The sequence below is a fragment of the Pelmatolapia mariae genome, linkage group LG7 (genome assembly GCF_036321145.2).
Source record: "Pelmatolapia mariae isolate MD_Pm_ZW linkage group LG7, Pm_UMD_F_2, whole genome shotgun sequence".
Taxonomy (NCBI): Eukaryota; Metazoa; Chordata; class Actinopteri; order Cichliformes; family Cichlidae; genus Pelmatolapia; species Pelmatolapia mariae.
Genome location: NC_086233.1, coordinates 4336836 through 4360242, shown reverse-complemented (window position 1 = coordinate 4360242; position 23407 = coordinate 4336836). Strand labels below are relative to the sequence as shown.

Below are 23407 nucleotides of genomic sequence, written 5' to 3'. Positions count from 1 at the left end.
CTGAGGTCTTTTATCATGCTTACCACTGGCTGGAAGTGACACCACTGGATGATTCACTAAAGCCACAATAATCAAACAGCAAGATTTTTTTTAGGATTCCAGCCAGAAAAAGAAATATGGTGTCATATATTTTAAAGTTGCTATAGTTGCACACCTCTCATGACACAGAGAAAAGAAGAAGAAAATTAGGTGTTGCATTGGCCGGGAATCGAACCCGGGCCTCCCGCGTGGCAGGCGAGAATTCTACCACTGAACCACCAATGCTCACAGCAAAGACTTTTGCACAACATAAAAAGAAACGATTGCCGGGCCCTTTCGCGATTCTTACACTTTTTCAACACTCAGTAGACGGTAAAGATCAATGTTACATTTCCAGCGAACAGAAAAACGGCTTTAAAGCTGTGCATTCTACAACAGGCTTAGAGAATTCATACCTTTTATGAACGCATCCACATACTTAATATTTATTTGCTTCGAGAAAGTAAACGCATAATATTTATGTCGCCTCTGACAAAGAAAAAGGAACGTTGCATTGGCCGGGAATCGAACCCGGGCCTCCCGCGTGGCAGGCGAGAATTCTACCACTGAACCACCAATGCGTACATAGGCAAGAAAAATCAAGAATCAAGAAAAATTCTGTGATACATTCTAAGGGTTGAGCTTGCGTTCTGAAAGTTGCTTGTTTTTCTGGACTCAATATTTCTTCTAAATAGCTCAGAAGGTTGTGATAATTTCATATTTCATTTCGGAAAAAAACTCTTTCCCGGGTCGCCGGATTTTGCAATTTAAGGTTCGCTTGTAGTGTATGCTAACTTATAAAAAGCCTTCACAAAGACCTTTAAAAAAGTGCCGCCTAAACTTTTACAGGTTTCGCTGACTCAAGTTTAATGTGCTGAGATAATAATTAGCATTTGTACACGGTGGTATTGGGCCTCGTGCTTTAGTAACCCTTTTAATTAATGCTTATTCATAATTAGCCTTGTTAATTAATGCTTTGCTAGCAGGTTGTACCGTGCACGCAGGTAAGACATGCTGTGCACGTGACTTCGTGCACAACACGCATTGAAGTTAAACGACCAACATGAAGGACGTTAAATAACACTCACCGCAGCGGTGGCTGCAGATTTAACGTGGCGACAATGCAGGAGGCAGCGCCGAGGAGACGGCAGCAGCCGCCCTCCTCTCAGCCCGAGGAGCATTGTTTGCAAATGTCACCGACAGGTCACCGACGGCGAAACACAAACGCAGACTGCCGCTGACAATATAAAAGCTACTTCGAGCACACCGCTTCCGGAACTCTGTTTTCAAAATAAAACAAACACACTCTCACTCCCCCTCTCTCTCTCTATATATATATATATTATAACCATCTAACTATATGAGACATGTATATTCCAGAATATTTTTTTAAAAGACTGAGTCATTTATAATGGAAAATAAATATTACTATATAATATTTTTGCAGCCATTTTTTGGAAGTTTTTTGTCGTTAGGGTGAAAACTGTCACGGTTTTTCAAGGATTTTCTAAGTGTTAACCTCCTGAGACCCGAACCACCAATGCTGACCTGGGACCTGAAAATGAGAGCCACATATAAGGATATTCGTTTGAAATTTCGATAGGACAGTCGCAGTATAATGTCCTCGTAGGTGGATATCAGGCCCTTGCAGAGCAAAATTTAGTATTTTGGTCTAAATAACCCAAAATGTGATGTCCACATATGTGGACGCCAGGTCCTAGGAGGTTAAACAAAAAAAAGGTTACAAATTAATAAAAGATAGAAAAGATTGATTGTTACTGCAAGATTTTAACATGAGCTAAATAAAAACAATGTCCTTTTGTACTTGCTTGGTAAAGCGTGTTCTTTTATTCTGAAACCGTCAACGCGCATTTCCCGTCATGCCTGTATTCCATGCCAGTGCTAAATTACATCGCCCAAAGGGACATCGCCGAAGGTACGCTCTGCTGTGATTGGTTAATGGAGTCAGACCGCAAAAAATCGCGTGTATTTTTGTAACTCTCTCTGCGACCAGAGGATGGCGCTCCGGGCCAAAGAAAAGAAGATGTTGATGGTTGAGTAGGCTCATCAAAGTTACATTTCGGGACTGTAGGGACGTTGCTGATAAGCAATAAAGGCTCATCCGGTCCATAGAACGTAAGTTAACGACATTAAATACGAAATTAAATAAATTCATGTCCGTGTTTGTTATGAAGCCTTTGTCGTGACGTGTTCTTGTTTGCGTTGCAGTTCAAGGTTCACACAGCTGTTTACAGCACTCGAAAAGCGCATCAAAACAGATAAAAGCAGCTCACATTATGATCATTTGCAGCCTTTTTATGAAATGATTGAAGTAAACAGTTCTTAGGTTGCGATCTGCTACATTTTGATTTTCTTTCCTTCAGATCCACCGATATGAGTTGGTTTGATTTGGCTGTGTGAACCGATTGTTTAGCAGAAATCTGCATTAACCCAGCGGTTCCCAACCTTTATTGCGCCACGTACCGGTTTATGTCCGACAAGATTTTCATGGACCAGGTGTCGCGGATAAATACAATAAAATAAAACCAGTACCGGTACCAAGAAAACAAGAAAATTTATTCATAACACATGGGAAAAGACCCAGGGAAACCAAGTTAACGATAAAAAATAAATATAAAAACCCTAAATAACATAAATTTCACACTCGAGCCTCAAACGACTCACGCCAGTACCGGTCCGTGGCCCGGGGACTGGGGACCGTTGCATTAACTTATGCGCCGATTTTACCGGGAGGACCGGACAGCTTGTGCGGACTCATAATTCATTCTCTCATGTATTTGCAGTGTTAAATGAAGGGGACGCAGCTTTAAAGATTAACTGTTTTAAAGACAATCTGGTGGTCGGACAGTGTTCTGTGTTAGAAAAATGGCCATTTGTTATTGTACACGGGAGAATACTGATGTAATCAGATCCATAAAGTCAGGACTCACGTTTTGTTAATCTTGTGTAAAAATGCGTAAGTACATCTTAAACATCTGTATCCTCTCCAAGAGGCCATGTACCCTGTAGACCTGCCAGCTGTGGATCACATGGACCTGACATCTGCATCTGAACAGTACATGTCCTCTCTGGAGTCCAGCCCCTGTGAAAATGAGTGGTTTCAGTCATCACAGACTTCAAAGGTACCTAACCACATTTGGATGACTGAAATAATATATTCTTCAAGGTCTGCTGTAAATGAAATTAAGTTTGCACTGATTTGTTTATTCAGTCTAGAGTAAAATCTAGAAAAATCTCAGCTAACCATAAACAGCTTCACATTCTTAAATCAAGAGCCTAAAATCTTTTAGCATCCATATTATCCATTAACTGTGTTCTCCTAGTAACTCGAAATGTAACTTTATCGTCTACATTTAAAGTTATTTTCTCAAAACTTTGAAAACTTATGTAGATGTAGGTTTCTTCCTGTTAAAAGGGAGTTTTTCCTTCCCTCTGTCACCAACTGCATGCTCATAAGGGATCGTCTCATTGTTATGGTTTTCTCTGTATTATTGTCGAGTCTTTGCCTTACAATTTGAAGCGCCTTGAGGTGACTGTCGTGATTTGGCGCTATATAAATACAACAGAGCTGAATGTAATAACACCTAATCATGCATACGTTTTGGTATTGAAATACACAGCAGATCTTTTAAAGCATTAAACTTAACTTGTTTTGGCGTGCAGATGCCCTGAATTAACTCTCTGTGTGGTTACTGTGACCCTTGAATGGGAACTATGGTGGAAGGGTTTTTACCACCTTACCAGCATTTGGCTTGATGTTATCTTCCTGTCTGCTCAGGTGGCAATAACAGCAACAAATGTGAGCCAGCTGCAGCTGTTTGAGGATGGCCAGCCTGCCTGCGCAGTGCTGGCACTGCACCCTCCGGATGATCAAACACAAGGTTTGGAGCTCAGCACGCTGCTCTCCAAACACAAGGTTTGGAGCTCAGCACGCTGCTCTCCAAACACAAGGTTTGGAGCTCAGCACGCTGCTCTCCAAACACAAGGTTTGGAGCTCAGCACGCTGCTCTGTGAGATGTTCCAGCCTCAGACACAGACTGATGCTCTCTGCTCTGATGTTACCTTCCAGTGGTCGGCCTATACCTGCACGGGAAGTGGTGGCTTTTGGATGACGTCTTGCGAACGTCAAGCAAATCCAGAAGTGGTTTGGTGTCGGTAACTGTGCTAAAGTACATATGTCTAGACACTATGTCACTTCATGGCTCGTACACAGGTGTGAACAGTGAGAGAATAAATCAGTCTACTCATTCAGTTCGTTAATTCCCTTTCTATTTATCATTCCTTCATTCTGTTTCAAATACTTAGCTGTTAGTTTAGCCACAGATGCCCCTGGTTTGGAGTCTGATTTCAAAAGCAGAGAGATTACAGAGTGTTGTCCAGCAGGTCGTTAACCCATTACTGACCATGTGTGTCATGACTAGAATCATCTCAAGATTGCATTGTAGGTGTGGTCAGTAGCAGCTTTTGCAGCGGGTTTGCAGGAGAAACTCGGGAGAATTTTCTCCAACCACGTCATCTCAATGTACTTCAGACTCAGCAATACGGTGACGTGCAAGATAAAAATAGTGGTCAACGACCCTCAGGACCACCTCTAAAGGTGACAGCCCCCATTAGGAATAAAATACCTGACACGGTCCACTATTTGTTTTTAGAACTGAAAAAGCCTCTTGAATTCAAGGTGAAATGTCTTAACAAACTTAAAGAAGTCAAGTTGCCTTCTTTTTTTCAAGTCTTAAGACATACATAAATACAACCATAAATAAATACAACCAAGCTGTGCAGTGGAGTGTGAAGCTGGAAAATGCATAATACCTCAACTTCATGAACCTATGTTATACTGGCTTTTGAAGCTTGCCATAGTTTTACAGGCTTCAGGTGTAAATTCACAGAAAAAGTGTTCTATCAATTTCTAAATTAAGATTTGCTGAATCGTTAATCTACCAGAGCCGACTGTCTGGAAACTTCTGCATGTTGTCCGCAGGTCCAGTCTGTTATGGAGAGGGTGATTGTATTTCTGCTCAGTCAGATAATGGAGAGGCCTTCACTGTTTTCCCTGCATCCTCCCAAAGAGAGCTGCAAAGTGCTGTGGAAAGACAACCAGGCGGTCGGCTTTTACACCGTGAAGCACAAAGGTGGGCAGATGAGGATGAGAGTGATTGGCAAACAGGATATCAGTGAACATGCACATCTGCAGGTTGCGATTTATATTTGTGTATGTCCAGCAGGAGTTTGGACAAATGTGAAGAAAGCTGCAAAGTTAAGGGCAGAAGACTGGCTTGAGTTGGATTGAAACTTTAATTAAGTCAGAAACAGCTTGAAATTAGGAGCTGGGTGGAGGCGGGCTGCAAAGTGGCCTGCAGATGTGCAGCAAGTGTGGATGATCTAAAATATCTTATATGAGATAGACGAGTTGGATGTGAATTTGTGTGCATCAGATGATTCCTGGGCCGAGCAATTCCTCAATTTTCTGATCACATCCAGGCCTAACTAATCACACCAAGATGACTATAAGGAAGGTGTTCACTTTGAAGCTTCACTAATCTCTTTCTATGGATAAATCATACCCTCTGTTGTCCTTCTATTTGAAGGAGTTACACTGACTTAGCTTTTCAGACCTGGAAGCTACATCCACCTCTTAAATGCAATCCATGTCCTCCTCTGCTGTTTCAGGGAGTCTGTGTGATGGCTGGAGCAGCTGCTCTTACCTGCTGCCTGTTCTGGACACTGTGCTGGTGAGGAGGAGCTGCAGGAGGAGAGGCTTCGGCCTTCAGATGCTGGAGGATTTCATCTCCTCGTTCTCTACGGAGGAGTTTCTGGGAGTCAGCTCTCCATTATCCCCCAGCATGGCTGCAGGTCAGCTCGGGTCCTTCTTTTATCTGTTTGTTCACTTGTTTCTTTATGTCTCTGTCAGACAGTTTGCTGTATTTGGTCAAGGAACTGCATGTTTTCTTCGCTTTTGTTCAATAGAAATGTTCAGTAGACTCATGCACTAATGATCTAGTTATAGCTAAAAGCTGATCACACACCTGTACATCATGACGCAAAAAAAAATTAATAGTTTTTTTTTAAAGTGGAATTTTAAACGCATTTTTCAAATGAAACACACAGAAATCCAAGATGACACTGACTGTAACTGGAAACAGAGGTGAACTTGATAATTTACCCCCTCATTTAAATTAAAGGCATTTGGTCAACCAATGAGTGTTTCATTTGAAGTTTTTCGTCGTCGCTTTTCCCAGAGTGTCTCCCGGTGAGACGTGCCCGGCAGGTGTCAGGATACACTACTGTTTTTGTTATTATACCTTGGCGCTAAGCACGGGTGACCGTAACAATCACCATATTAAAGCGTATGGTGGCACATAAATGTTATAATCGTGTCTCTTGGGTCCCAGCAGTGGTTGTGGATGTGGAGTCTGAACAGCTTTCCCGGCTTGGTTGGCTCAGAGGTCGCCTGAAACAGCCGATTGGTATCAAAGAGTTTTGCTGAAGTTTTGCAGCTTCAGCAGTCACAGAAGCAGAAACTTGGGTTTGGAAAAGTTTGAGGAGACCATGGAGAACAAATTTTTTAGCTGGCCTCATGAAGGTTCTGGCAAGCCGTCCAGCAGCTCAGGAAAGGAAAGCAGGGCTGGGCTCAGGCTCGGTCAGGGATAAAAACTGCTGACCAGAACTAAAGATATTGTCAGGCGCTGGAAAGAAGACTTAAGGAACACTTGAATCTGACCAAAACGTCCTTTTTGAAGGAGAGAGAGCCTGAACACTCAAGGGAAGACTCACTAATTGCTTCATTTCACTGATTAATGACAATGGTTTTTACAAGGTTACACAGATCTCCTTTAAAGTGCCAGATTAAGGTGATATAGACCATTTATCCAAAGCTCATTGTGTGCAAAGCGTTGTTTCCCAGACTTTTGCTGCTTTCTTTTATTCCTTTTTTTCCCCAAACTCTTTTTATTTTTCAGAATCACAGCAAATTACAGTACAACAACAGAGTGATTGCACACCATGTAAAAAAGACAAAAAAGACTTTTAGCTGTGCCCAAAAGTGCCGGTCAAAGTGACATCGTGGCTATACATGTAAAAGAAACCTAACCATGTCATAAATGCGGTCCCCACAGCAAACCACAGAGTGGAGACAGTACGGGATATCCACAGCAACTCAAGATTATCTTTGGTAGAAAAAACAGAATAATGATAGAGTACCTCATGACTAAAAGAAGTCAGGAGTGAACAAAAAAATAACAAAATAAAAGCAGTAGAGTAGCATAGAATGAAGTACAATAAAATAGTGATAGCCAGATTCACAGTGGTATATCACAGAACTGCACTGTTCCTACATTGTTGAAAAAGGGTTTCCATGAATTCAGAAATATTGCCGTAGACCCACATAGAGTATGTTTTACCGTTTCCACATTGCTAAAAAGAACACCTGTAATCCACGCCTCAGTGAGAGGAGGGTGACTTCCACTGGAGCAAAATCAGACATCTGGCCAAAAGATTTAAAAAGGCCACGAAATCTGCCTTCAACGCTGGCAAAGCAGTCTCACCAGGTGTCACAGCAAAGACCGACACATTTAGATCTAAGTGCTCCTGAAGTACCTCTAGTAAGGCAGGGACAGGACCACAACATCAGTGAGTCGTGGGCTTGTTTGCATCTATCACAGACAGGATCAGCATCAGGGTAGATTTTGGAAAGTGTGACTTTTCACCAGTGGGTGCGGTGCAGCACTTTGCACTGGACCAGTGCATGCCCGGCACTAATAGATGACGAGTGGACCCGGAAGAGTATATCCTCCCAAAAGTCCTGGGTGATTTCCTTACCAAGGTCCTGCTCCCAAAGCGACTGAATAGTTAACACTGGGGCACTCCGGAGATAAAGGATTCTTCATAGCTGCATGAAACAGCACTGTTTTAATTTGGGGGTGGACGCAAAAGACTCTCAATGAGTGGGGTTGAAGGCTGAGAGGGAAAATGAGGTGTCATCACTCGAATAAAGCTACAGACCTGTGGGTACCCAAAAAAGTGGGTTTCATTGTTCAAGTTGTTCAAAGGAAGAGAAAATGCCCTTAGAATAGATCATTAAATGATTTTATACCCAAAGTAGACAACAGGGCAAAGCCTCCATCCCGTGGCAAAGCCTTAAAAACATGGTTCCTAAAGGTTGCAAAGAAAAAATCTGCAGGCCAAAATGCTGTCTTGGATTTCTAAGCGCATTCAGCCTCATTATCTACTCATATAATCACTCAGACTTATCCTTGCTCCAACAGAAATACAACAAAACATGTGTTTGTGTGTTCAGTGTTCAAAAGGTTACTGCAGAAGCACCAGCAGTATCGAGAGCGTCTGTACGAGGTGGAAGCTCCAGGGGGCTGGACTCAACGACGAAACATCTGGCTTAACATTCAGCTCGGACGCTACTGCCTCGGTAAACATTGGTTTGTTTTTTATGGGTTTAAGAATATTTTCAGATTTATGTTGAATTGCTAACGTGGGAATGTCTTGAAGATGGCACGTGTCCTTCTCTGACTCACATCTTTTAGGTACTGATAAGGAGAGCAGCCCAATATCAGGAGAAACACAGAGAAATACACTCAAGGACTCCTTTCACAAGGTAAGAATGTCAGGCTACGTCCACACTAGCCCGGATAAATTTGAAAATGGCATCTGAAAACGCTCCGCCTCCACACTATCGTTTTCATTTGTTTTCACAGAGTTGCACGGCCGAAAACGCTTACGTTCCAGTACTGCGCATGCGTGATACGCAAGCCAATTCGACCTGCCTTATTTCCGTCTGCTGTTTATTTACTTTTCAGCTCTTTGAAACGTTGCGGCACCGAGTGTTTTAAATGGACCAACAATGAGGTGGAGTTGTTGCTGTGAGTAACACAAAAGTACAAAGTTGCAAAAGCAAGAATTAAAGAAAAGCTATCTGAAGCATGTACAAACTAATCTTTAATAGGGCTGTCAAAATTGAGCTCAAACAAAACAACTGCTGTGTAATGCCCTCTGCTATCTTAGTTTAACTGGTCACATGACTGCATCACATGACTAACATGCATCATCGTTTTTGAAAAGGCTCCAAGTTCACTGTCAACACTGCGACGCGAAAACGGCGTTTTCCCAAATGTATCCGCTTTGGAGAGCGTTTTCAAAACGCCGTCTCAGTGTGGACGGAAGGCCAAAACGGAGAGAAAATGATGCGTTTTCAAACGAAAACTTATTAGTGTGGACATGGCCTCAGTTTCTCCAAGATTACACTGAAAAACATCTTCAGCCAACTTAGACTGAAACAGCTACTCGTCACACACTTCACATTCATGGGTATAACAAGAGTTTGTTGAAGCTGACGTTTTCATTGAAAACTTTAATTTCAGTTGATGGCTGTTCGAGGCTCCTCTGACGTTTATAGTTTTGAAAATGAAAGTAAATACGTCCAGTAAGGCTTAGTTTGATATTCTATAGTTTTATTAATAGTGAATTTACCTGTTTAACTGACTATTCTACTTTTGCTAAAGTGATCTTAATGTCTAATTAGTTTGCCTGAGGAAAGTTGTAATTTGCAGCAATGGTGACCCACTACTGATTTGGTATGACCAGAATAATATTCTGGTGTGTCGACAGCTGCAGACATCTGGGACTCGTAGTCATTCCTGTTACAAGTCCATGGAGTCCACCTGAAGGATGCTTACATAGTTTGTGCGTTGTAATGTCTCCATGAACGAGTCTCTGATGACAAATTTAAGTCTCTCTGCCCAATGGGTGTCCAAGCAGACCCTCGTGGTCACGAAACATCACACAGTACACTCAGAAAACGATTCCATGAGATTTTGTAATTGTTGCAGTTTAGTGTATCGGGTGCTTGACTTTATGATTGATTTTGGACTTGTTATGACCTGTATGGCCTCACGTTTAGATTTAGGTGCTACATGTTCTTGCTCACGGAGGAATTGTTAGGTTTCACCTCACAATACTGTGAGGCGTTTTGTTCTACCGCTGAGCCTTACTAGAAGGCTAAAATAGTGCGTCTGGCTTTAACAGCGGAAGCACAGTTATTCTGGGGACCGCTCTCAGACCTACTGCTTTAAACAGAAGAGGATGTGAAAACAAGCCTCTAACTTTTCTACATTCACGGTCACCAGAGGATGAATGTCATCGACTGTACTGATCACTTGAGATGAAATCAAGATTATTAATATTTCAAAGCTTTCTGTGCTTTTATAGATTGATCTGAAACTGAATTATGTACAAGTCCTAGTGAGGAGAATCACACTGAGTCACTTGGTGGCACTATGAAAGCAGAGTGACTAATCCTAGCCCTTCAGACTTTAAACAATGTGAAACCAGACGCAGACTTGTGGGTTTTCACCTTTTTGTCTGTCAGCTCTTGACCTAAATATGTAATATGCTTTGAGATTACATGTATCAAGAACTGGCATGTTCAACACAGTGCAGTGTAATGAGTTCCAGTACGGCTGAGTGTGTAAATTTGCACACTTTTTTCCATTACCTGATTCTGTTAAAAAGTAGCAGCGCGTTGGCCGGGAATTGGACCTGCGTCTCCTGTATCTACCACTGAACCACCAATGCCACGTCCTGTCACTGCTACAGGGCCAGATGCTTGCTGGCTAAAAGCCCTGCATCTCTTTTGGCACATTTGAGATATTAAACGTCAAACAAGCTACTAGCTCATGGCTCAGAAAATGATTTTATGATATTTTGTACTGACAATCAGGGCCACGTATGATTCTTCGAGATGATCTCATACCATGTTCTTGCTCTAGGAATAAATGCTATGTTTCTCCCAATAATCTTACCATATGCTGTGAGATGACATTATTATTATCTAGCATTATAAGAAGGGCATATGAGAGTCCTGCTATCTGTTTTATCTTCTCTTACAATGTAACTTTATAGAGACCAGCATATATGTCAATAAAAGAGCGAGAGTTACCAGCAGTAGGAGGTTCACACCATAAGCTTCAACCTTTGGAGGATATGTAAACCACACATCAAATTGTGGCACAGAAAATGCTTTCATGAGATTTTGTATTGACGTTCATGCCCCCCGAGAATGTATCTCACCCACTTCAGAGGGCCTTTTGTGGATTTTTGTTCTCATGTTGTGACTCTTTGTAGTTTTTTAATGTCTCCTGTAGCTATTTTGTGTAAGCAGCAATAATTTATCCACTTCTGTTTATCTCCATGCAGACTTGTATACTGGACCTGGGCACACTGGGAAGCCCTGGTGTAAACACCACAGTGGTGTTGGACTCTGCTGAACAGCAATTTAAATCGTGTGAGCCAAGCCAAGGAAGACGGTCCCTGAGCAGCGAGCTCCCTGGAACAGGATGTAGCCCTGCAGCCCAAACTATCCATGTGCAATCTGGACCTCCCACCTGGCTCCTAAACACAACACAGGCTTTGAAATCCAAGGCTTCCAAATCTACAAAGCACCACAGAGAGGAACCAGAGGACATACAGAAAATTCCCAAACGAGCCAGAAGTGAGTTGAAACATGTACACACAAAGACTGCATTCAGCAGCAGAGCCCACAGAGAATGTTCGGACACTTAACCGAAACCACATCCACATTCATTTAGGTGACTTTGTATTCTTTCCGTCAAATCAAAGTGAATTTTGAATGAACAGCAGACTGCATGTACCTAAACATGCACAATAAACCTTTTTGTTTGTCTTTGTAGTATCGTGTTTCTGTGTGGCTACTTTATTGTGTTTGTGCTATATAAGAACCATGTGTCTGAGTTATTGATTTTTGCCTTCAAACATAAATACATCCACACAGATTATTATTGGACATTAGAGTATAGCATATGCATTTGCTCCGTGGTTTGGGTACAACCTGCACAGCATTTCAACCCATTTTACATGAAAGGTTGGGGTTCACAAAGTGACCTCAGATTATTATCCTTAACTATTAATGCACAGGATCAATCAATAGAGAGCTACAATACAGGTTTTTCTGCACCTTGGGCAAGTCATCCATCACATACACAACCACAGCTTCTGGGGGTTAGGAGGTAGAGTGACTCGTTGGACGGTTGGTGGTTTGATCCTTGACTGCTCCAGCCTGCATGCCAAAGTATCCCAAACCCTGAGTTGCTCCTGATGTGCTCACACAGGAAAAATTGTTTAAAACTACAGATGTATTATCATCTCCCCCACTGCACTTTAGGTGCATCGTGATGTATTTTACTGTATATAGCAACCATCTATATACATAGTATTTAGGCTTTTGTGTACACTATTCTTGTTGGGTTTTTTCTTCCTTTTTAAATTTTTCCAATGTATCTCTAATTCACTTTTTGTTCCTTTCCCTCGTGCTGGTGTAACAAGTGAATTTTACCCAGAGTGGGATTAAATAAAATCTATGTGTGTTTGTATTCTTGTTGGATTATGAGTGCAAGTTTTCCTTTCACCTCCTAAGAATGAATGTGCTGGAATGAGAGTACAAACCCTTGAATCATTGCTAACTTTGTAGTTCTGTTGTTCAGAAATAGCGCAACAGTTTGCACAATGCTCACATTTTATGTGCAAAATCAACAGTTCTGACAATAATCAGCAGATATTTGTAAAAGGCTTTAGTGTAGAAATAAAGCGTAAATCTGGACTTGCTGTGTGTGCAGACACCTGAAAATACTAGCAGTACCTGCAGGTTACTGGTTTGAGTCCCTGTTCAGATACTGGTATCTCTCAGAGGATGGCTTCCACACGATCCCCTCACTAAAAAGCGCACGAGAAACAACTTTAGCAAACATTAAGAATACTAATTAGCTCCTAATTAGTAATGAAAAATTAAAAAAAAACTACATGTACTTGCGCTGCATTCACTGCTGTTCAATGAGGACTATCATGCGCCCCCTAGGTGAACTGCAGGCAATTTCTGCATAAATAAGAGGAGTCCGGGCTGTCCGTCCACTCTCATCGCACGCATTCTGCACTATTACCCGCCGGCGTCTACTGTGTAGAAAACCGAGCGCACCTCTCACTCAGGGACGAACAGGAAATCCGGAAAAAGGAAAAATCTGAGGGAAGGGAAAAGTTACGATTTTATGAAAGATGAGTCGCATTTATCACAACACGTCTCTGCAGAACAAGCCGGTCCACAGTGAAAAGTTTGACCGTGCGTGGTGTCCCTCTGCGTTTGAAAGGTATGTGCTCGCGTTCACACGCCACAGTGTTTCCCCTGTGAGGGGGCAGCACCAGACTCCGCCAATAAATCCCTCAGTGTTCCCAGAGAGCAGATCTGTGAGTTTTACACTGTTCAAAACATACTTTTAAAAATGAAATTATCTCGGGTATATGCAGCACAGTGTAGGTGGATGTAGGACCAGCAGTATCAGAGCGCCCTGGCTGCACTTCCTGTCGTGGCCACTAGAGGCTGACACAGTATAGACTCCCATGGTCAACATAAACTGAAAAAAACGCGTTTACAGCGTGGTGCAAAAACAGATCGTTTCACTCATGGTAAAATTGTAGCTGCAGTAATAAAAGTGACATTGTAGAAATAACATGAGGCATTTTCTCAAGGTGCAGAAGTGAATTAACAAACTCATCAAACACTAGAGCAGCTGGGGCCTCAAATGTGAGCTCAGAACCTCCTCAACACTTTTCTATTTGTTTTGCATTTTTAAGGGGAATCATGCTTTAAAGCTAGCCGCACCACCTGATAAGTGTCTGCGTTTTAGCTTCAAAGAGACAGAAGGCTACGTCCTAAGGCTGGTGCACTCCAACCTCAGCCATGCAACAACTGCTGCAGATGCTCTAAGCTGTTAACCAAACAGCTAACACTGTTTAATACTGGAGTGACTTAACATCAGTTTAGATGTTTAACTTTTTTTTTTATTACAAAACTGTATTACTTCATTTTACTTATAGTTAGAAATAAACTAATAATTCAACTGAGGGTCACCGTGTCTTTTTTGGATGAGCCCAGACCGTGGGGCCTGTCTGTAACGCCACCATGCTAATTGGGGTCACTGGACTGAACCTCTTGACCCTGTTTGGGCCTTTTTCAGCATTTTGATGTAATTATCTGGGAAATAATTTGCTCTAATGTGAGGTACAGAGCATCAAAGAAATTTGTGCTTCGGTGAAACTTTCACGTGGAATTCTAGTATGTTATTAACATGTTAATATATGTTAGTATGTTATTAACATAACAACGAACAGGGAATGCATCAATAAAATGTTCTCTATAAAAACTGCTGCTGTGTTTTTCAGTTATTTTATCTTAGAAACCATTTTTTTCTTTTTGCTGACGGTATTTTCGCTTTAAAGGAAGTGGGTGAGACTACCGGTAATCAGTCAGGCTATTCCTTTGTAATTCTAAACTCAGTAAATCAGTAAGACTAGGAAAGAGTTATATGAATCTGTGTAGATATTACAGTATGTGGCCAGTAAAACTGTGGTGCTGGAGGCCAGTAGGGGAAAAATGTAATATTGGGAACTGCACATATTGTCTGCCTACAGCAAGCTTGCAGACTGATCCCCTGAGGTTTTGCTATAACAGCTAACATGTGGTAAAATTCAGGGATTTTAGACATGCCGGGGTAAGACTTCTCCTTCATTTTTGCTTGCCTGCTGCTGGCTGGATGTAAAGTGATGTAACGTTGATCACAGTGTGTGGAAGAGCTGCCAGTTCGTGGTCTTTGCTAGATCCAGTAACAAAACTACTGTTATCTGACTAAAGCAAATGGAAATGGTGAGTTTGGGTTTCAGAGCACAGTCGAACTTTTACTGCATTGGTTTGTTCCCAAAAACATTTGAATGCCTTTATTCTGTAGGATTTACATGTGCTATGAATCATCCTCCCTGCAGTACTAGTTCTGCGTTTAACTGAGTCCCCATTCAGCACTCAATCCCAATAAAACAGCACTTTATTTCGCCAGTACACATTTAGATACTCATTATTGTTTTTCTACACAGTGGCCCCGGAGTGCTTTTAGAAGGGAAGCTGCTCGATGTTTCCAGACATGCAATCACTGACAGCAACAATCAAAAGGTACAGTAATAAAACCAGCTGGGGTATCACTCGGTTATAAGAGCCCAGCATGACACCTTCTTTTCAGTAGATGCAAATGATCGTAAAAAGAGTGTGAGGGTTTTCAGGTCACCGTTCGAGGAGCAGGCATTGGTGATAATAAGCAGAAATAAGTAAAGCTGAAAACCACTGTACAGTGGAAGGTATTTATTCATCCTTCTGTCACCTGCAGGTACGTTTCTACGTGCTGTACATCCAACCGAGCCGCATCCATCAGCGGAAGTTTGATGCCAGTGGAAAGGAAGTGGAGCCAAACTTCAGTGACACCAAAAAGGTCAACACTGGTTTCCTCATGTCCTCCTACAGTGAGTACACTGGATTTGGATCTGCTGGCTGTGCAGTGTCAGAATAGGCCGAGCAAGACATGAGGTGCGGTCAGGTGCAAACTCTAGAAATCTCCATTTATTTGTATGACGAGAACTAGCTGCAGTTCAGTTCCTCAGTCTGATTGATGAGATGTAATAAATACTTTTTTTGTTGAGGTCTGAAGTAGAACAGATCAGTAGTGCAGCATGCAAACCTGAAAAGTCTAACCCTGTCCTACAATTCACCAACTGCATGCAGTGACTTTTACAGGAAGGCAAGCACAGATGATTGCATGCTAATGCTAGCTCTGTTTCTTAAATACGCCACTGATATGTAACAAGAAAAAGCCTCGTGGGTGCGGAGCTCTTAATTCCCTTCATTTACTTGGCTTCATTGTGTTTTCCGTCTTCACAGAGGTAGAAGCTAAAGGGGAGTCGGACCGTTTGTCTGAGGAGCAGCTGTCAGCCGCGGTGAACAAAGCCGAGCTAATGAAGATAACTGACAAGCACCGGCCCGCTGGGACCTGGGCCTTTTGGTATCCGGAAGCAGACATGGAAAAAACAGAACTAGAAACAGGGCAGGACGTACGGTTGAAGACTAGAGGAAACAGTCCTTTCGTATGTGAGTCTGAACTTGATGTTTGTTATTTACTTGCCTGTAGAGCCTTTCTGTGAATTGTGCTGCCTAAGATCTTAACATCCATGTACACTGTCTGCGGTTAGGGTTAGGTCTGAGTTTGGTGACATTGGCCCAGCAAAGGGTCTGTTTATGCTGTAAACTGCTAGTCAGTGTAGTAAAAAATACAAGTTAATACAAATGAATCACTGCTTAATTGTCTACACCTAAAGCTGCTTATAAGCAGTCGTCTTCTTTGTTTGTGTAACTATTGTCTGACTTGTATATGAACTTTCTTTATCAGTACACTGGAATCTGCATCTGGAGTTGTAAAACAGGACTCTGCCTTTGAGCTTTTAGGGAGAAGGGGTAGCTTCTGATTTACACTTTCTGTGGTATGCTTTAGTAAACTCTGTTCTGTCACTGATGAACTGCAGACATTGTGTGGATGCATGCTTTAAAGGTTCAGGGTTTGCCTTCTTTTGTCATCACATGCTTTGAGACCTTATTCTCTGTGTATCTAATCCTTTTGTAAAGGCAGATGAAATAATATAAAAGACACTTTAGAGCTTCAGTCTTTAATTTGATTCAGATTTCCACCAGCTTGCTCACTAGCTTAAAGAAACGGTTAGAAGAAAATAGAATAATACTTGTTGAAACTGGTGCCTGGAAACACAAAGCAACATGCTCCATGTGTTTCAAAACTGGGATGAGGTGACATCGTTTAGGACAAAAATGAACATCGGGTTAATGCTACATCAGCCTGTATGTTCAGCAGAAAGAGAAATTGGTTTATTTTGGAATAGCTCTAGTTATTATGTGATTATTATTTTTTCTTCCCTGATTGCCAAGACTTGGGAGAGCAAAGCCAAAAAGCACATGTTCTCACAGCCTATGGCCAGGAGGTTTGGGTCAAGGCTGTCTGCCATTGTCTATCTTTATCAGTGAAGTTAACACAGTTGGAGTTTTTAAGCCTAACCAAATGCTTTCATTTTACTTTACTGTTCATTTTGAAGTGGCATGCACGTGTTCACTTGGTTAAATAAGTATATTTCCGGTTTGTCTGCTTCCAATCCCAAGTTTAGTCCTAAATTTCACATCATGTTTCAGTTAATTGTACCTGGAGACACCCTGTATGTCACATTGAGCTGTAAATGTAAAGAATCCTTAAGACTGTGACTGTCGGTTAACCTTTAGGTTTATAGCAGCTGATCTAAAGTCTGCCGTTGTGTTTCATGGTCTTCACAGTTGATCAGTCTAGTCCATGAAGTGCTACAGAGAAAATTAAATTTTATTTATGTAATTAACACATTTTGAACTCTTAAAGAAATATAACAAAAGTAAAGACACCCTGCTGAACCAAAATGATCCATGTAGCAAACAAAAACTGTTGTGAGCCGCCACCCTTATATCGCCTTTGGGCTTTTGGAGCGTTGACCTGACTTTTAAAAAATAATTGGAAAAAAAGCACTATGCTGCTGAAAAATAGATATTTGCAAAATTCTGCCTAAATATGTATTTTACCTGGTTAATGTGTGCGGCGGGGCGTGGTCTGCAGCGCCGCTGCAGGGGAGGCGGACGCACCTGAGCGGCACCTGCAATCACGCCTCGCCGCCTTAACGTCTGTGCTATCTATGCTGTTGTGTTGTTGTTGGTATGTGTCGGGCTGTGAGCTGAAAAGCTACAGCCGGCTGTATGCGTACAGCAACCGTGTGTGAAAAGTGGTCAATAAAGAGATGCTGAAAAGCGTGTTCATGCAAACATCGTCGGGTCTGCCGTGATATGTTTACAATGGGACTTGAACCTCTGCGCACAGCGTCTGCAAATCGGGGCTGTACGAAGTCACTTTCATCTTTACGCAGGACTGTAAGCTGTCGTCTGTGAGGCGTGAGCGGCTTCCGCGAGTGTGACTCTTATATTGAGCAATGAAAAAATAGTAGAATATAATTTTATTTTTATATTTCAATATCACAATAATCTTCCAATTTAGAACTACAAGTTAAAAAAGAACTAACATAAATAAAATACACTTCAGCTAAATACTTGTAATTTATTTCCCCAAACCACGCGGAGCCGCACTATAAGGACTAAAGAGCCGCGGGTTGCCGACCCCTGGTTTAGACTGATATCAATACCTGTCCTTTGGTTTTTCGCATTTCTTAGCCTGGATTTATTCAGATGTGATGGATATTTGAGCATTTATTATAAGATGTCTCCATCTTGTTGGATGTTGCTTTCTTAATTCTGTGTAGAGTTAGAACTTAAACATGAATCTGACATTCAAAGTTTTGAAAACTTTCTCAGATTTTTCAGATTTCTTCTCTATCAAAGTCAGTGAACGGTTAATAATCAAGTTGGCATATCCTTACAGAGATGATAAAGCTTAAAGAGTAGAATTCAAAGTTTGTAGCTCACTTCGTTTAAGTTCTATAAATGCCTTTAAAAACCTTACGTACTTCTTTGTTTTGTGTCATGCGTAAATAACTTCATTACCTTCTTCAAATTCCAGTCTCTTTGGCCAAAATTGATGGCGGCACAGTGACCAAGTGTAACTTTGCTGGAGACGATAAGGCTGGAGCTTCATGGACAGACAAAATAATGGCCAACAAAGCAGACACCAGCAGCACTCAGAAGCCTGGAGGAGGAGGCGAGGGAGCAGAGGAGGACGAATGGGTGAGGACCAAATCTCTAAAAAAAATGAAATGACTCGCATAATATCAGGGATGCAGCCCAGATCGGTGGTTTGTCATTTATTTTTCCTTTTCCTACAAATTCCTGAAAGAGTTTCTTTTAATTTCCTGAAAACTAACTCAAAATAAAGAGCAGCCGCCAAGGCCCTCGCAAGAACAGATCAGGTATCTCTGACAACAGGCGTGACATGGAGTCGGAGACAACGTGAAGGAGGAGCGGGGGTACGTTGTAAAGTTGATTGCAGATGTGCAGGCACTGCAGGAATGCTGAAGTAGCTTAAATTAATTGCCCTATATTAGGGCTGTTCGATATAACGATATATATCGGATGACGATATAAAAACGTCTATCGTTTCATTTTACGCTATTGTTTGTTTCGTGGTGTCGCAAAATAAACTGTTTACGGCAACATTTTTTCATCATTTTGACGGTCACTGTAGTGGCTATATTAATTTCTTAAAGTTCTCTCTTTCTCTTATATTTTATATAACCACACTACAGACGGACAAGCGCCTGTTTTTATGCGTTGTCGTTAGCAACAACGACGGTAACAGCATCGCGTGTCCGCTTGTTTATGTTCCACATAAACCTTTCACAATAAAGCTCAAGATCCTGTTGAGACTTTTCAAAATAAACTGAATCACGTGAAAGAGCAGATTATTTACGGATGGGAAGTAAAAAAGAGCCGCCAGGTGCTAAAAAATAAACCTTAGACTAAGACGTTAGAACAGGCTTTTCCCCGCAGCATGCCGTGTAATAAATACTCACAACCGTTACAACTTATGTCTAAAAATGTATCGTTTCATGCATCGGTTAAAACACTCGACTCCAGGTACATGACGCCCAGCTGGAACCACTTCCCGCAAGACGAGCTGCCCGAGATTCACAGAATTTACAGAAAATGTTACATTTTTGTGATTTATATCGTTATCGGGACGATAGATGTCTTATATCGGGATATGAGATTTTGGTCATATCGCACAGCCCTACCCTATATGAAAATTACCCAGGCCATGAGGCAAGCCGTCAGGTGATGCAGGCGAGCATTAGGATCTGGTCTGGCTGGAATGCAGCTAAGGCTGAGCTTTGTGGCTTTCCTCAAACAATCATTTTTTTCAGCTGCAGTGGAAATGATATCATGCTCACAAATACCAACGTTATTAAAAATTTCAATCGTGCAGCAGTTATACTAACAAACATATTTCTGCCTAATTCCACAGCCCACCATGTAACATAAGCCATTTTTCTACTGCACAAACTTCCCAGTGACCAGGATCTGTTCACCGTGGGGTTAACTTAACTTCCAGGAGATTTATTCTACTCTGTTCAATGTGACTCATTCGCAAAAAGTTTGCAACCTTGGGGGTGGTGCTGGCAGGCTAAGGTGCTACGTGCTCAGGATTGTTTGCTTTTATGATTTATCCAATTTACTTACTTCTTAATTACTGGAAGAAAGTTCTTGTGCCAAAAAGGTCAAGTTACTTTCAAATAAAATGCAGCTGCAAAGACTCATTTTCCTCTGTTTGTAATGCACTGTGTATGAATTTATGAGATATTGTACAGCCAAATACAAGCTGATTTTTAACTAAATTATAGGAAATTAGCTGGAAATTACAGGTCAGATGATGCATTTACAGATGAATACTGTATATTCTTAGACATCGTAGTGCATTGATTACACACCTTCTTCCTGTTAAAAGGAAGCTTTGCCTTTCCATTGTTGCCAATGTGCTTGCTCATAGGGGATCATACGACTGATGGTTTTTCTCTGTATGTATTATTGTAGGGTCTACCTTACAATATAAAGCTACTTGAGGGGACTGTTGTTGTGATTTGGTGCTGTATGAATAAAATTGAATTGAATATTGATGTAGCTATCGAAGGCCATCACAGACGAGGGATGTAAGGGGAAAAAAAACAAAAGACTGTTTGGAGGTTTGACAGTGTGCATCAGAGCTTCATAGACTTTATCTGCTGCTGGTGGTGAAAACTGAGGGGCTGGAAAGATCTGATACTCAGCCTCCCTGGACTCACTGCATCCAACTTTGAAGTGTCACTAGCGTCCTTAGACTGGCCTTATCAGTAGGTAATGCCTTTTGAATCTATTATACTAAAGTGTATGCAGATAGCAAAATGCAGTTTGTATCGCTGCCAACAGGTGTCACAACTGGACTCTGAATAAACGCTGTTTGTGTGTGTATCTGATCAAGCTTTAAGATGTTGTGCAGTAGTAATTAACTTCAGATTGTTACAACACTGTAGACCTCTCGCTTATAGACTAGTGTATGAGTAACCCATGACTCTATGGATATCTAGACATCTGCGATAGAGTTGTTGAGGTAGACCTGAGGTAGGTGCCTTTCTGAATGAATATGTGAGAAGAAAGAAATCTGGCCAGCCCCTCAGTTTCCACTGGCAGCCTCACAGCAGCTGGATCATCGGCTTCAACATGACAGAAGCTCTACTAGCCTCTGAATCAAAGCTAGCTGTGTTTCAGTAACTGTTGAGGAGCAGTCTACAGCTCAGCAGGTTTTAGACCCACATGTTACTCAGTGTTATGCTGAAAAAGTTAAAGCAATTTCCATGAGAACAAAGTTATGTCGGAAAGAATCTGTAGGGCTCCTCTCTTGCGGTTGCCTCTCCCATCGCCACTGAGGTCAGCGGTTTGAACTCTGAGTCCCTTAATTTTGTGTCGCTGACTGTAGCCAGCTTTTAGCACTGCACTGGTGGAAAACGAGTATTAATAGTCTGGCTTTTGGCACATACGGTCGATATACTTCAGCAGTTACTTTGCTCGTTGTTGACATGGGTCAGACACAAGGGTCAGGGTTTATTTTGATTTTTGAAATTAGAGTTAAAAACAGGTTGTTAACGGGTCACCGGTGACCTGGTGGACTTTAAGACCACCCTTGTTAACGAGTTCTTTAATGATAGAACAGGTTTTCCCCTTTAAATCAGATCCATATTTAGCTTCTTGACTTCCTTCTTGACTTTTTAGTACAAACAGAATCAGACAGGCTGTTGCTCAACCTGACCCGTGCGAATCCTCTTTACTGCCTCAGACTTTGATTTAAGGTTTCAAACAATATTTCCTGCTAAAATTTATGAGACGTATAAAAGACCTTCTGGGGAGCAAGAATTTTGTGCCGAGGATTTCCTGCAAGAACTTTGCTTTGTGGACTCATAACATCGGTTATTTAAGGAAGTGAGAGAAATACAGTGAGTTGCACAAGCTATCAGGCCTGCGTGGGGGAACTCCACCTTTTTATAGTGTGATCTGGGAAACGAGCTATGATTTGGCCTGGCGTGAAATGGACAGCAAAAACCTTCTGCGGCTGTTATTCAGAACATAAACGAAGCAGGTGAAGTTTTAGACAAACAGAAACCAGAAAGCACTCAGTGCCCCTGCTTTGTTTTATCCACAGGATGATTGAGAAAACTGTGTTTCCCACCAGTCTGAACTCAGGGCCCCGATCCATTCTCCAGCATGGATTGGACTTCGACTATTATATCTTACATATGTTGCCGTAGGGCTGGAAACCTCGCGTCACCTCTACAGTATGGGACTAGCTGTCTTGGAAACTGTGCTCTTCTCTTCTTGTATGCTTCACCACATTTACATAAGTCAACCTGCATGTTCATGTTTTTGAATATGGAGGCCTGCAAAGAATTCATGGTAGTAATGAAGTTTGTAATATCACAAATTCTTATTCTAATTTTAACTGAGAAAAAAGTGACATTCATGTGATGATTTTTACAAATTATTTTTGTTTAACCTTTATGAATTTTATAGAGATAATGTTTCCAATCATCTGTTATATTAAAGTGCAGCCAGTGTGCAGTATTAAAGAGCACAGGCTTGAGCATTATGGTTTTCTAAATAAACATGCAGCATGCTACATGAGTGGAGAGCCCTCAAATTGCAAACCTGTTTTTCTCAACTGGCTTTTTTTTTTTTTAAGTGCTTTTTGGCTTTGAATACAAGGACCTATTTGGGCCACGTTAAGAAAAAAAAAAATATTATTGATCAATTTAAGAATAAAAATACAATTTTGAGATTAAAGTTTAAATAATATTTTGAGAATAAAGGAAAGAAATGTGAAAATTAAAAATGTCTTGCGTTAAGTTATTTGTCTTTTAGCTCATAAACACGGAGTGGTGATAATTAGAAAACACTGAAGAGATGGTGCAGAAATCTGCAGCTGATCAGAAGTTAAAAAAACAAACCGAAACCAATGGCTGGAAGTGGACGCATGCAAGGATACCGATGGCTATGCAATAAAGATGGATGTCGTCTCACGATGAGACAGCTGATCGAGTTGTTTCACTAAATCGTCTACACGAGGCATTTTGTAGAGGTTGCAGGAGCCGTGGCAGTTGTTTGGCTTTAAACAACAATTGTAATCTTCACATTTCGACTTTATTCTCAAACTAGTATTTTGAGTTTCATCTACAAATTTTGACTTTAATCTGAAAATGAATGTTAATTTCTTTTTTTCTTAATGTGGCTCTAATACTCCTTCGTGGTTGAGCTAAAGGGCAATGTGACTTTGTGCTTTGAATAAAAAGAATGGATGTGTGTTAAATGACGATTGCGCTTTGTTTTTGTGTCAAATTTTAACGTGGGGATCTAAAACTCGGATTTCAGCAAATTAAAGTTTTACTGTGTGCAGAGGAACATACAGTGTCCTAATTAGAG

The 23407-nt window shown here is 41.4% G+C and overlaps 3 protein-coding genes and 2 non-coding genes across 6 annotated transcripts in view; 2 read left to right on the top strand and 3 right to left on the bottom strand.

Annotated features, from left to right (window-relative positions):
- The window catches only part of ldhd (lactate dehydrogenase D), a 56050-nt gene extending 54796 nt beyond the window's left edge, over nt 1–1254 (bottom strand). The window contains exon 1 of the mRNA XM_063477610.1: nt 1107–1254. Coding sequence (XP_063333680.1) covers nt 1107–1199 — 93 coding nt within the window. The 5' untranslated portion in view covers nt 1200–1254. The remainder of the gene's footprint in view (nt 1–1106) is intronic.
- Nucleotides 194–264, bottom strand: trnag-gcc (transfer RNA glycine (anticodon GCC)). The gene has a single exon. It is a non-coding gene; the product is annotated as a tRNA-Gly (tRNA).
- trnag-gcc (transfer RNA glycine (anticodon GCC)) lies at nt 529–599 on the bottom strand. The gene has a single exon. It is a non-coding gene; the product is annotated as a tRNA-Gly (tRNA).
- A 793-nt stretch (nt 1255–2047) lies between the features above and the next one.
- On the top strand, nt 2048–12331 carry fam169b (family with sequence similarity 169 member B). 2 transcript variants are annotated; one of them, XM_063477608.1, is made up of 9 exons: nt 2048–2154; nt 3031–3161; nt 3818–3920; nt 4109–4194; nt 5021–5171; nt 5710–5892; nt 8336–8461; nt 8577–8647; nt 11245–12331. In XM_063477608.1, the coding sequence occupies exons 2-9, from the start codon at nt 3036–3038 to the stop codon at nt 11608–11610; spliced, it is 1212 nt and encodes a 403-aa protein (XP_063333678.1). In that variant the 5' UTR covers nt 2048–2154; nt 3031–3035; the 3' UTR covers nt 11611–12331. The 2 variants fall into 2 exon arrangements, with proteins under 2 accessions (XP_063333678.1, XP_063333679.1); XM_063477609.1 differs by lacking the exon at nt 11245–12331 and adding an exon at nt 8850–8902.
- Nucleotides 12332–12988: 657 nt separating this feature from the next.
- arpin (actin related protein 2/3 complex inhibitor) lies at nt 12989–23279 on the top strand. Its single transcript, XM_063480469.1, has 6 exons — nt 12989–13205; nt 14983–15058; nt 15270–15402; nt 15818–16024; nt 18528–18691; nt 22134–23279. The coding sequence occupies exons 1-6, from the start codon at nt 13114–13116 to the stop codon at nt 22140–22142; spliced, it is 681 nt and encodes a 226-aa protein (XP_063336539.1). The 5' UTR covers nt 12989–13113; the 3' UTR covers nt 22143–23279.
- The last annotated feature ends 128 nt before the right edge of the window (nt 23280–23407 follow it).